Raw genomic sequence first — 12,364 nt, 5'->3', positions numbered from 1 at the left:
AGGAGCTGGAGCCGCCCCGGGGTGGGCTCCCGGCCACTCCGCTGTCCCTCGCGCTGCCTCGTTCTGGGGGGTGGGCGGCGCCGTCCCGACTGCAGGCCCTCCCGGCCCCCCGCCCGGCCGGTGAGCCCACCCCGCCCTGGCACCTCTGCTTTTTGCTTCTGCCTCTCTGCCGCCTCTGTCCGGCCTTGGCTCCAGGGGCCACCGCGGGGGTGGCTACAGTCTCTAGAAACCCGCTTGGTCTCAGAGTGGGGGTCTCTGGGATAGCTCCCCCCATGACTGCCTAACTCCCTGAGGCAAGGATTGCGTGCCGGCGTGGATGGGTGTCCCCCAGATCGGAGCCCTGGCTTCTGGGGTCACTTGGGCAGTGACATGCTGTGTGGCTCTGGGCAAACGCTGACCTCTCTGAGCTTTGATCTTTATTCAGAGGCTCCCTGGGCCTCCGGCTTCAGGCCCTTCTGGGGACCACCATCCAGTTGCCCATGTTAGTCTGGGTCATGGGCTGCTGGTTGGACAAGAGGGTAGGAGGCAGCTTGTGGCTGGGGCCGCCGGGAGTCCTGGGCCGGTCTCTGGACTTGCTGCTCGGACGTGGGGCTGCCCTCTGGGCAGAGGAAGCAGGGACCTGGGTGCCTCTGCGCGCCATCTATCTTGCCCCAGAGGTCTAGGGCTTGCGTCCCAGGGCCCTGTGCGGGGAGGACACGTGTGTCTGTGTACAGAGGCTCTGCAGCTCGGCGGGAGGGACATTTGCCCTGACCCGGGGTGGCTGGGGGTCTTCGGAGTTCTGCATCTCCCTCTTCCCAGTTGTTGGGCAGTGAGCTCGGGATTGACCAGCTGGGCCGCGGCCTGGGAGGGCAGACCGCTGCGGCCTGGTTTTGTGTCCGCCTGGGCAGAGCATGATTGCGGGCAGACCCGCACACTCCTCACCCTCCACGCCCACCAGGGCGCGCTGCCTGGCCACGTCCGAGCGGCCTGCCGGTATCGGGAGGCCCTGCTGTCCCGGGCCACGGAGTGCCACGCAGCTGGGGAGCAGGTGGCCCCGCAGAAGGCAGCGAGCTCCCCGCCCAGGCCCACGGGGGGCGCACACCAGCCGTCGTGGGGGTACGCACACAGCGGGGATGGGGTGGCTGAGACTCGGCGGTCCCCTCAGGTGACGGGACGCCCCCGTGGCAGAATTTGCCCGCCAGCTCCTTGTTCTGGCTGTGTCCTTTCTCAACCTTCGGGAGGCAAGTGTTGGCACGTGGGAAAAGTCGCCGCCAACCGTCCCTCCACCTCAGGGGGCACGTCCTGGGGTGACAGCTCACCGCTGCAGAGCACGTGGCCGTGCAAGGGCCCTTCTCCTCCTTGCAGAGGCAGGCAGGGGAGGTCTGCAGACGGGGGCTCACGCCAGGGCCGTGGGCCCAGGGCACGAGCCTGTCTCGGTGGTGGTGTCTGTTCTCCGCTGCCGCAGGCTGGTCTCAGCGTCCGGCTGAAGGACGGGCCAGCAGGCAGCCCACGTGCCAGAGGCTTCCGGGCCTCAGTGGCCGGGAACAGAGTGTGTTGCTGGCAGACGCCGGGCCCGGTGGCCGTGGGGCCCTGTTCCTCGTGGCTCTGACCCGGCCGTTCTGTGTGCTCGCCGTCCTGGGAGGAGTGCCTCCTCGGTGGGGGGCCGGGAGAGGGAAGACCGGCCCCAGCCACGCTGCCCGGAGCCCTCACTGTCGTGGGAGCGTGGCATCTGCAGCTGGCTGACCGGTCACCCCGTCCTTCAGATGGGAGGGCCGAGGTTTGGGAGCAGTGTTTGAACCCGGGACGCCCCCCACTCAGGTTCCGCTGTGTGTGCACCTCGGCTCTCGACACCCTGTGTCTTGAGAACGGTAGGCTTTCCGGCGGCCCCAAGCCAGGTTCTGAGAGTGTGAAGCCTTGAAGCCGAGGCCGTGAGCTCCGTGTTCCATTCTTGATCGGCTCCCCCCCACCCCGTCAGGCCTCAGTTTGAGGAAACAAGGAAGTGCTGTCCCTCTCGGGAGCATCTCTGGGCCACACCCCGTGCCTGGTCCCCTTTTTCTCACTCAGTCGCCCCAGCTGTGACCTTGCTGTCTCCCCCATCAGCAGAAGGGGCTCACAGCCCGGAGTTGCGCAGTGTATAGATGGTGAGGCTGAGGCTCAGAGAGGTCAAGTCATGAGCCCGAGGCACACAGCTCGTTAGGACGGCAGCCCTGGGTGGAAGCCCCCTCGCCCCTGGACCCACCTCAGTGGTGCGGGGGGCCGCGGGTGATGGGGGTGTCGGCTTCCGGAAGCCTGGGTGCAGCGGGGGCACGAGGGGAGAGCCAGCAGGCCCCAGTGCTTCTGCCCTGCCTTTCCCCCTGGAACCGCCGGGGGCGGGGGTGCTTTGCTGGGCTTGGTGGTCGGGGAAGGAGCCGGCTAGTGGTTAAATTATGAAGATTGAGTCAGTGCCATGAGAGCTCTCTTGTAAAGCAGTAGGGTGCAGTGGTCTTTTGGGTCTTCAGAGTCGTGCGGGCGTGACCCCTAACTCCCAGACCACGGTCGGCTGGGGGTTTGGGGGGGGGGCACTAAGCGCGTGTGACTGGTGTTCCGGGGCCGTCCCCGCGTGGCATGCCAGGACTTCGTTCCTTCTCACAGCCGAATGACCTTGTGTCTGGCTGGCACCCTGCACTGGTCACTGGCTGTCTCCGGCTGCGTTCTCTGTCTGCGGGGCTGGGGGACACCACTGAGCCGCGCGCTGGCCGCCGTCCCTCGTCCTAAGCAGCGGAGGGGAATTTGGAAGCCGTGGACTCGGGTTCCAAGACCCCACAGCCTCCGGCCCCTCCCTGGCCTATTGCTGACCTTCCCCCCCTCCCCAGGGCCCCTGTGTCTGTGGGCGCCCCCTGGCCAACTGCCCACAGCCTTGTCCCTGTGGACAGAGAGATCCTGGGTGGAGCCAGACCTCCACGGGGGTGGTGGGGGAGGCAGGGCTCGTCCTGGCGGCCACATGCAGCCTGGGGCGTCTCGGGCTCACCTCTGACCCCCGCCCCCCTCCCTTGCTGTGATGCGCCCCCTTGTTCTGAGCAGTGGCCCAAGCTGTCCCCTCCACTTCTCGGGCTAATGTCTTCCCTCACGTCGTCGCGTCCCGAGGGTACAGTTGAAACATTCAGTTCACAGAGGACGTCACCTCCATGCTGGGGGGTTTGCTCTACCTCTAGAGAAAGGATGAGAACCGCGAAGTCAGCCGTTTGGTGGGGGGTTTTCTGTGTCCCAGGGCTCTGAGGTGCCTTTTTGGCAGCCAGACCCCCCGGGGGGCCGTGTGGAGTGGCTGTGGGCATCACAAGGCCTGGACCCGCCTCATCCCCTGGCTCACATCCTTGCTGTGTGACCTGGGCACGTCGCTTTACCTCTCTGGGCTGCTTTCTTGTCTTAGAGAGCTCATCCTCATAGATTTGGATTCAGAGAGAACACACTAGGGCCCGGCACGGCAGCTGCGTGCACCAAACGGGGGCCGCCGTGCCCCCCTCCCCCGCCCCTGACCACTGCACCGCGAGGGGCTGGAGGGGTCTCCCTGGGAGGGTCCTAGAAAGGAGAGGGTCTCCGTGGGAAGGGGGTGGGCTGGGACTCGTGGACTTGCGATCACCCCGTGCTGGGGGCCAGCTGCTGGCTCCGTGGCCGCGCTCTGTCTCCGGGTCCCTCCTCTTTACCCCTCGCAGGGAGTGATCGCGCGCACGCGGCACGTTCTTCTGGAAGAGGCTTGGGGTCTGACCCCTGGTTGGTCCCAGCTGTACCCGTGAGACCGTCTCTCCATGACAGGCCAGGGCGTGCGCCCCTGAGCTGTGGCAGCTCGCGTGGAGCCCTTGCTGCCGTGGCTGCTGGGCGACACCCCCGCCGTTTCTCTGGCCACAGAAAGGATGTCCTCCTGGGCCACTCGGCCCTCTGTCCCCTCCCGAAGCTGCTCGTCCAGCTCCAGCACTGACCTGGCAGCCTCGTCCCTGCCTGTCCCCCCACCAGAGCCTCTTCTGGACAGAGACTGTACCCCCCCACACACCCCTACATTGGCATTTGAAGCCCAATTTTAGCCTTGGAACGAGCCCCAGCCTAGGGACCCCAAGACCCCACTGACCCTCAGAGCGTCCCAGCCTCCTCCAAGGCCTGCCTCGCAGGGCTAGTTGGGACCTCCAGCTACCCTGTGAGCTCAGAGGTGCTTGTTGAATGACCCAGTGAGGGGGTGAGCCAGGAAATGCCACGCCTGGAGTCTGACAGCCCCTCCATCTGCCCTAGGAGCTGCCCTAGGTGGGGGGGCACCCCCTCCCCAGCGGCCCTGACCCTTCCCCTGAGCTCCCTGCAGAGGGCGAGCCTGGGCGCCCGCATCCCTGCCGGCCGGAGCAGGACACTGCAGCCGCTGCCGGGCGCCGGCTCTCACGGGCTATGGGGCAGTCTGCTCGCCTGGCCTCCACCCTGCAGCAGGCACCTCCCATGGGGCTGCAGCGCCCTTGTGCTGAGGGCCGGGCAGGGGCTGCAGTGCGGACCCCACCCCTAGAACCTGCCGGGAGGGTCCTAACTCTGGTGCGTCTTCCCTGCGCGCCTGGCCCACCTTTTCCGGCTTGCACACCGCTCGCCTCCTCGGAGGGCAGGTGTCTCTGGGCAGTCCCTGCTGTGGCCTGGGGGCCCGGGCTGGGCAGAGGGAGCGGGGTGGGCCCCGAAGCCTCTGGGGCCTGTTCAATCCCAGCAAAGTGTGTCAGGCGCATGGTGTTGCCACCCTGGGCCCCGTGGGGTGGCCGACAGCCTCCCCGAGGGGGCGTCTGCCAAGAGCACCGGCCCCGGGGGCGGGGGCAGCTGGACTTGAATTTCTAACTCTGCAGGTCCAGAGCCCCGAACCCGGGCGCCCCGGCCTGGCTTCCTTCCGCGGCGTCTTGGCTGCCTGCCTCATCTTGTCCCTGGCTTTGCAGGCGGGTCTGGTTACGGCCGGGCCGCGGGAGCTGCCGGAGCAGAGGTCCTGTGCCTGAGCCCCAGGGAGGGAGGCGGGGACGCGTCCCTCCCTCGCTGGAGGGTGCAGGTGGGACTCTGCCCACCAGTGTTGCCGTCACGCAGCCGGCCTGATGGAGCAGGCTGGGACTTCCCTGCTGCCTCCTGAAATCTGCCTCTTTCAGAGAAAACAGGCAAACCCAGGAAGGAAAGATCCTGCCTGGCACGCTCCCCGCATGCGTGTGTCCACCGTGAGCTGGCATTTCCCTGTGGGTATCTGCGGCCCCATCCGTCTCCGAGCACAGGTGTGAGCTCGTGGTGGGGGTGGGGGACCTTCTCTGTCCACTGGGCCCTGGGGATCCTGGAGGCAAGGGCCGGAGGGCAGGGGAGGCCAGAGCTGGAGGAGAGCGAGGCCTGGGAGCTACATGTGCCCCGGACACAGGGAGGTGGCGGGGGGACGGCTGGCTGGGCAGGAAGGGTATGACCAGAACAACGGACCGGGGGCGATGCTCGGCGCGGCAGGCCTCCCCTGGCTGTGGAGACACGCCACCGACTTGGCCCTGTCCCCTCCCCGGAGCTCCCTCTGCCTCCGCGCTCCTCGCCAGCCCCAGTCCCGCTCATAGGCCAGTAACGGGCCCCTGGAACGTGGCTCGTAAGACAGACTCACACCTTGTCTCTGCCGACTTGGGTTTACAGATGGTCACGTGGTGGCAAATCGGGCACAGGACCGCGCCGGTGGCCGTGAGGTGGGACGGGGCTCCCCACTGCTCTACGCCAGAGGGCACGTTCCGGGGAGGCCGACTCTGGGACTGTCCGGGGAGTTGTGTCCAGCCGACTGCCGGCCTTCCGGGAGGCTTCCTGCGGGCCCCACGGCCCCTCAGCCTTGCAAGCAGAGGGGGCCGCGCTGATGGCCAGTCTGCTTTCTGGGTCCAAATGGCGTTCGCCCACCAGGCCTGGGGAGGGCAGGGCACCCCGTAACTGCGAGGCAGTGGAGGCTGTCCGTCCTCTGGAATACAGCAGTCTGCTCAGGGACCCTCCGAGGTGGACCTGGGACAGAACAGACTGCAGGAGTGAGCAGAGGGCCCTGGCGAGCAGGTGCACGCAGGGTCCTCGGGGGACCCCGCCCTGCCCTGGATGAAGCCTGGCAAACCCTCGCTGGGACAGGGGTGCTGTGCTTGGCCCCTCCCACACACAAGTCTGTCCCTGCGGTGCTGCCCCTTCCAGGCCCCCCAAGCTTGGGTGGCCCAGCCCCTGGAGCGGGCATCCCAGGAAGACATCCCGAGGGTCCCTTTTTAGGGAGACTGTTCTCTTGTCTCCTCCCTGTCGTCAGGGGTGAGGCCCCGGGGGGACTAGGCCGGCGCAGTGTGCCCGAGAGCTGGCCTCGCCCTGCACGCGCTACGGTGCTGGGGTGGGTGGGGGTCCTGCAGCCGGGCGCGGGGGTCCTCACTCCGGAGTCCAGCGGGGGGTGCGTCATCGTGGTCGTCGCCTGTGTGTCTGGGAGAGCGGATGGCCGTCGAGAGCTTGCGGTTTTGTTTCCAGGCTGCCCACCCCCCGCCGGGACTGGGGTCTCAGCTGTTAATTACATGTGCCCGGGGGCCCCGGCGCTAATCCTCCGAGTCAGACAGCAGAGGGGACGCCGCGTGCCTCCAGTTAATGAGGGCGGGATAGGGTTTGTGCCGCCGCGCGGGAGCGGGGTCGGGGTGGCTGCTCGCTCATTGTGGGTGCGTGGCCAGGGATCGATCGCCTGCTCTGGCCGGCCATTGACGCCCACCCCCCGGGGGATGAGGCTGCTAATTGTCGATGGCCTCCTGGTCCAAGTGCACCTGGGCCCCCCAGCTCCCCCCGCCCCGCCCCTCACCCCCTGGTGATTAGAAATGAGGTTAATCCAGAGAGGCAGCTAATGGCATGAGGCGGGGCCTTTTCAAGGGGAGGAGAGCGGCCTGGGGCGCCTGGTGCTGGCAGGAGCTCCTGCCTGTGAGGCCCCCCAGGGCTGCCGCACCGTGGGGTCCGAGCCGTGTGGGCTCTCGGTCCATCTGCCCAGCGCCTGGAGGCCCAGAGCCCACTTGGCCTTTGACCCCGGCTTTTCCTCCAGGCTCTTGCCGGCCTCTGCCTTGACCACCGGTGCTCTTGACCTGTGTGCATTTTCCTTGCCTCCTGTTTCGGCTCCAGAGCGCACCTGTCTCTCCCCCACCCCATCCCCGGGCAGAGGGCGGACAGGGCTGCCCAGGCTGTGGGCCTGGCGGCCGAGCGCGGGGCTGAGTGGGAGACGAGCCGTGAGCGCCAGAGACACAGCAGCCCCCACACAGCCAAGGGGCTGGGCACACCCAACGGAATGGGTCTCCGCGTACGAGGGAGGGTAGCCGGCCGTAGGAAGGGGGTCCTGACGCCCACGGCCGCACGCACACACCATAAAAACCACGCTGAGTGAGCAGCAGCGGGGGGGAAGGTCACATACCGCGGGGTCGTTTATAGGAACCGGCCAGAGTGGGCACATCCTTGGAGACCACAGGGATTGCGGGCTCGGGCTTCCTTTCTGGGGTGGTGGCGGCCCCTCTGTGAAGGTGCCGGGACCGTTGAGTTGCACGCTGGAGGTGGGCGTTGTGTGGTGTGGGGCTGCAGAGGTTCCGTGGAAATTCTGTTTTAAGGAAAAGATCCCTTATCTAGTGTGTTCTGTTGTTTTTTTTTTTTCCAAAAATGCAAAGTGGAACTTTTTATCACAATCTAGATAAGCCAGAGAAAAGCGCACGGCTGGCCAGCGTCCAGGGGCAGGGTCTCGGAGTGACCCCGCGCGTCAGGGGCCGGCCGCCTGCTATCACCCCGCCCCGGCGGCCGCACCGGGCCTTAGCGGGCTGTCTGCCTCCGGTGGGTGCGCTGCCTGCCGCCCCCGCGGGGGGGCGCTCTGGCCTGAGGACGGGCCCCGTGTGGTCTCGGCTGCCCGCAGGCCGCTTGCCGTGTCTCTGGTGGGCGTCAGCCCCGCGTTGCTGGGTGCCTTCCCGGAGCGGGGCTGCGGCCTGGAAGATGCCGCTGGTTCTGCAGAGTTGCACAAACCTGGGTGACGGTGCAGGACTAAGCAGCGAGCTGCTCTCGGTTGGCCGGTCAGCGCGGGCGACAGTCCACCAGCCCCGAGGGCGGCTCTGCTCGCAGGACTGGCTGGATCCGCCTGTGACACCCCCACCCCCAAAAGTCGCGGCGGTCATGAAACCAGCTTCAGGTGCAGGACCGGCTGGTCCCCGACTTGGCCAGACATAGCTTGTTGCGAAGCCTCAGGCTGTCCCCACTGGGATGGGAAGGTGGCCCCGTTGTGCAGTACTGACCCTCCCCCGGTGGTAATGACCTCTGACCGGGAGGTTCAGGCCTCACCCAGGGTAGTGGGGAGCAGAGCCGGGCTTGGTCCGGCCAGCGTGGGGTGGCAGAATTCTTGGGGTGGGGGCTGTGGTTGCTGCTTCAGCTAGGGAATCGGGGGTCACAGTTCAGGGCCAGCAGCCCTCGGGCAGCTCCGTGAGGGACACCCGGCCTCCGTGGTGTTCTTGATATTGCTGAGCAGAACGTGCTGTTGGGCTGCTCTGGGGCTTGGCCTGTGCGGTTGGGCCTGGGCGTCTCCCTGGGGCTGCCTTGTACAGTTGCACATGCCGTGTACCAGCCTAGGGAGCTTGTTGCTTAGGTCAAGGGTCTGTCCCGATGTCGCCGGGGCCTCCACGTCCAGCCACTCTACTCCTGGCGACGCTGCTGAGACCACGCTTGGCTGGTCAGGGCTCCCTGGGGCAGGAAGGATAGATGGCACCGCAGTGACCCCTTGGCAGCTGGGAGGTTCCATCTGGTAACGTGAGTGTGGCCACTGGAGGTGGTGTGGAGACAGGGTGAGGGCCCCTCGGCCCCTGGGAACGAGGCAAGTTTGGAGTGAGATCTGGGAGGATGCTTGCACACCGATGGGATTCTCCTTCCGCGAGGGGCTGTCTCTGCTGACCCTGCTTCCTTTCCCCCCACCCACGTGGGGCTCTTGCCAACAGAAGGTGCCCGTGGGGACCCTTCAGAAGGGTCAGTGTTTTCCCTCTGAGTCCAAGAGCAATACGGGGCGTCTCCAGGCCGCTGCTTGGGATTGTCAGCGGTGGTGTCCTCGTGCAGCTCGGCCAGAGCCCTGCACCCCGCCCCCGCCCCCTGCCCGTCACCACAGCTGACCGTGTCCCCTGCCTCACGCGTGGCCCCAGCTGCTCTCGTGCTTTCAGGTGAAGGGGGTCCGTCTGGGGTCGGTGGCCTGGGACGGGGGCTTGGGCGGCGTGAGCCAGTGTCTGTGGCCCCACCACGGTGTGGGCACGTGCGGGGGTCTCCTTCCCCGAGTGCGGGGTGGATGTGTGCGCGCCGTGGATTTCACTGGGCCCGGGCTGGGCTCTCGAGGACCCCCAGACAGTGCTGGACTAGCCCGGGCCAGGCCCGGCCTGCACTCCAGCCAGGACGTGCCTGGGGAGGGTGTGGGGCCACCGGAGACCAGGCAGGTGCCTGCTGGGGGCCGGGACCTGAGGAGCATGATGACCTCATTGCTGCCTGTTGCGGGGGGAGCAGCCATCGACCTGAGCAGGCGACGAGGGCCTTCTGCGGGGGACCCTGGAGCGCTTTCCTCCCAGCCGCGCCCTGGGCCCTGCCAGCCCGCCTGAAGCCCCGGGTCCCCCACCCCCACCGGCTCTGCCGCCTCCAGCCCGCCTCCAGGGGCACAGCGGGGAGGAGTGACGCTGGGCTCCGAGGTTCTTCGGGGGGCGGGGGGGACAACAGAAGTGATCTGGAGCCGGGTAGCAGTCTTGGTTGCACGACTCAATGTGCTAGAAACCAGGGACCTTTGTGCTGTAAATGGTGAACTAGATCTCAATTTTAAAAACTTAGGAATAGATTGCAGTCGATATCTAAGAAAAAAGATGAGCCTCCCGTGGCCGCTTCCCCGTGTCCCCGCCCTGCCAGGCCCGTCCAGCACGCGGCCCCCGGGGCTCCTATAACCCGTCCGTCTACAAGCACACACCCCGTTCTGAGCCTGGGGGTCTTGCCCCGCCCGTGCTGGGAGCACGTCCGCTCCGCCAGGGCTCCAGGCTCCATCGGTGCGTGGAGGGGTCGCCGTCCCTGCCCGGCCTGCGTGCGCTCCCGGCTCCTTTCCCCCTTGGGTTGGGGCTCGGGGCTCAGGTGAGCCGGGGTGCGGCTGGGGACAGCCAGAGCCCTCGGTGGGTGTGACCCCCGCTCACGCTGCTGTATCTTCCTCCTCCCGCAGGGTCTTCACTGAGCAGCGAGTCGTCCCCCGTGTCCTCGCCAGCCACCAACCACAGCTCCCCGGCCAGCACGCCCAAGCGCGTGCCCATGGGCCCCATCATCGTCCCCCCTGGGGGCCACAGTGTGCCCAGCACGCCCCCCGTGGTGACGATCGCCCCAACCAAGACCGTCAATGGCGTCTGGAGGAGCGAGAGCCGGCAGGTGAGCGCCAGGGCACGGGGGCGGAGGCGGGTGCGGCCATGGGCACGGGAGGGCGGCGCTTGGGGCCCGACACCCCACGGCACGCTCACCTGGAGGGTCTGTGTGTTGGAAGAAGATCCGAGGGTGCCGGTCAGGCGGCCACAACCAAGCACCAGACCAGGGGCTCACACAACAGATGTATCCTTTGTGTGTCTGGCCCCGCCGTGGGCAGGGCGGCTGTCGCCTGAGGCCCCTCTCCTGGGTGTGTAGACGGCCGCCTTCTCCCCAGGTCCTCACCCGGCCCTCCCTCTGTGCGCGTCTGCCTCCTGATCTCCTTTCTTGATGACACTGGTCATGTTGGATCACGGCCGACCTGAATGACCTCTTCACAGGCCCTCCGAGCGTGCTCCCATTTTGAGGACCTGGGGGTCAGTGCCCCGACGTGAGAAATTGGGGGGGGGGGACGACACTGTTTCATCCGTAGCCCTGTGTGAAGCACTTAGAATGGTGTTTGCACGTCCTGGCACTTGGTAAACGGTAGCTGTTGGGATTATCGCTCCAATGAGGATCCGAGTAGGGAAGAGACCAGCGTTTCCTGTTTCCGTCTTAACTTCCAGGGCCGCCCCGCCCCGTACTTGGGGGCTCCCTGGTGTGGCTGCTGCCCTGCGGAAGGCCCTGGGAGCCTTCCTTCATCCCCGCCCCGGCTGACCCCCCTCCCCAGCACACCCGGGACTCACCACCGTGGGTACCCAGCAGGGGGATGAACACTGGCCAGGTTTCCCTCCTGGGTTTTTCTGCCTAGTTCCCAGGGGGGTGGCAGTATTCGGAAATACTAATTATTAGACCACAAGAAAAGTGGAAGTGGAGAGGCAGGTGGGCACCAGGGCCACACACACACCCACCACACACTCAACCCCATCGTCTCAGAGGATCTGTCTTTGCCCTGGGGGATGGGGGTAGCCAGCCTATGTCTCTGTCCACAGAGGGGGTGGCCGTCGGGCAGGCCCTGACCCAGGGTGAGCATCCACAAGGACCCCAGCTGGGATCCCTGAATTCCTAGCAACAGCTGTAGGCTGGGACCCTCCTGGATGTGGCCCTGCGTGCATCTCGAAGCTGCCGTCTCGGCCTTTGGCTCTGCCCCGTGTGCGGTTTGGGGGTGGGAGAGCCCGGGTAGGGCCTGGCGGGCAGATTCCAGCCAGAGGGGTTTGGAGACACCTGAGCTGGCCCTGGTTTAAGGGATGACGAAGGGTCTTCACCGGGATCTCCTGCCTCCAGGGGGGCTCGCTGCCTCTGGCGATCTGCCTTGACCTTAGGGCCCCGGGGGCTGGCGGGGGTGTTCCTGGGTCCTGCCTGCTGTGTCCCTGGCTCAGCCCTGACTGGTGATACCCACCAGGGCCTGCCCTGTCCCCTCTGCCCTGCCCCAGAGGGGCTTCCTTCCCCCCTTATTGGCCGAGACTAGGGTGCCTCCCATGTATTCCCCTCCTCGAGCGCCTGCGCCATGGGACTCCTCCAAGGGTCTCCTCCGAGGGTCCTGCCTGCCTCGGAAACATTTAGTCACCCCAGAGAAAGGGCCGTGATAGATCTGCTCCAGCCATTTACCACCGCGGCGCTTAATGAAACACTAATACCACCAGGGAGGGCGGCGGGACGGGAACTGGATTAGCAGATGATGTATGGCTCATCAGCTCCGCACAAAGGCTCAGTGGAGAATGTAATCCTTCTGGGGAGCGGAGCCGGCAAGAGGCGTGAAGGCGGGGAGGGGATGGGGGGCGCCTCCCGCCAGGTGGGGCGTCGTGGGGGCGGGGCTGTGGGCCCTGTCCGTCTCCGGAGTCGCCAGGGTCCTGTTTCCCAGGTAGTGGGAGCTGCGAAGGACAGCTGGAATGAAAAATGGTTTATTTTCAAGCTAACAGGGCATGTCCTGCCTGCCTGACTGGAACCCTCTCTCTAATCACCAGAGAATGACGGATTTCCCTCCCTCCCGTCCTCCCCCTCGTCCTCCCCCTCGTCCTCCCTCCCG

At 66.4% G+C, this 12,364-nt stretch overlaps 1 protein-coding gene across 1 annotated transcript in view; it reads left to right on the top strand.

Moving 5' to 3' along the window:
• The window catches only part of GSE1 (Gse1 coiled-coil protein), a 399,189-nt gene that overhangs the window by 367,184 nt on the left and 19,641 nt on the right, over positions 1 to 12,364 (top strand). Inside the window, exon 4 of the mRNA XM_032389726.1 lies at positions 10,169 to 10,368. Coding sequence (XP_032245617.1) covers positions 10,169 to 10,368 — 200 coding nt within the window. The remainder of the gene's footprint in view (positions 1 to 10,168; positions 10,369 to 12,364) is intronic.

Source organism: Phoca vitulina, unplaced genomic scaffold (genome assembly GCF_004348235.1).
Source record: "Phoca vitulina isolate PV1807 unplaced genomic scaffold, GSC_HSeal_1.0 scaffold56, whole genome shotgun sequence".
In the NCBI taxonomy this organism is placed as follows: Eukaryota; Metazoa; Chordata; class Mammalia; order Carnivora; family Phocidae; genus Phoca; species Phoca vitulina.
Note: the sequence above shows the minus strand (reverse complement) of the source record. Positions and strands in the feature narration are given on the sequence as shown.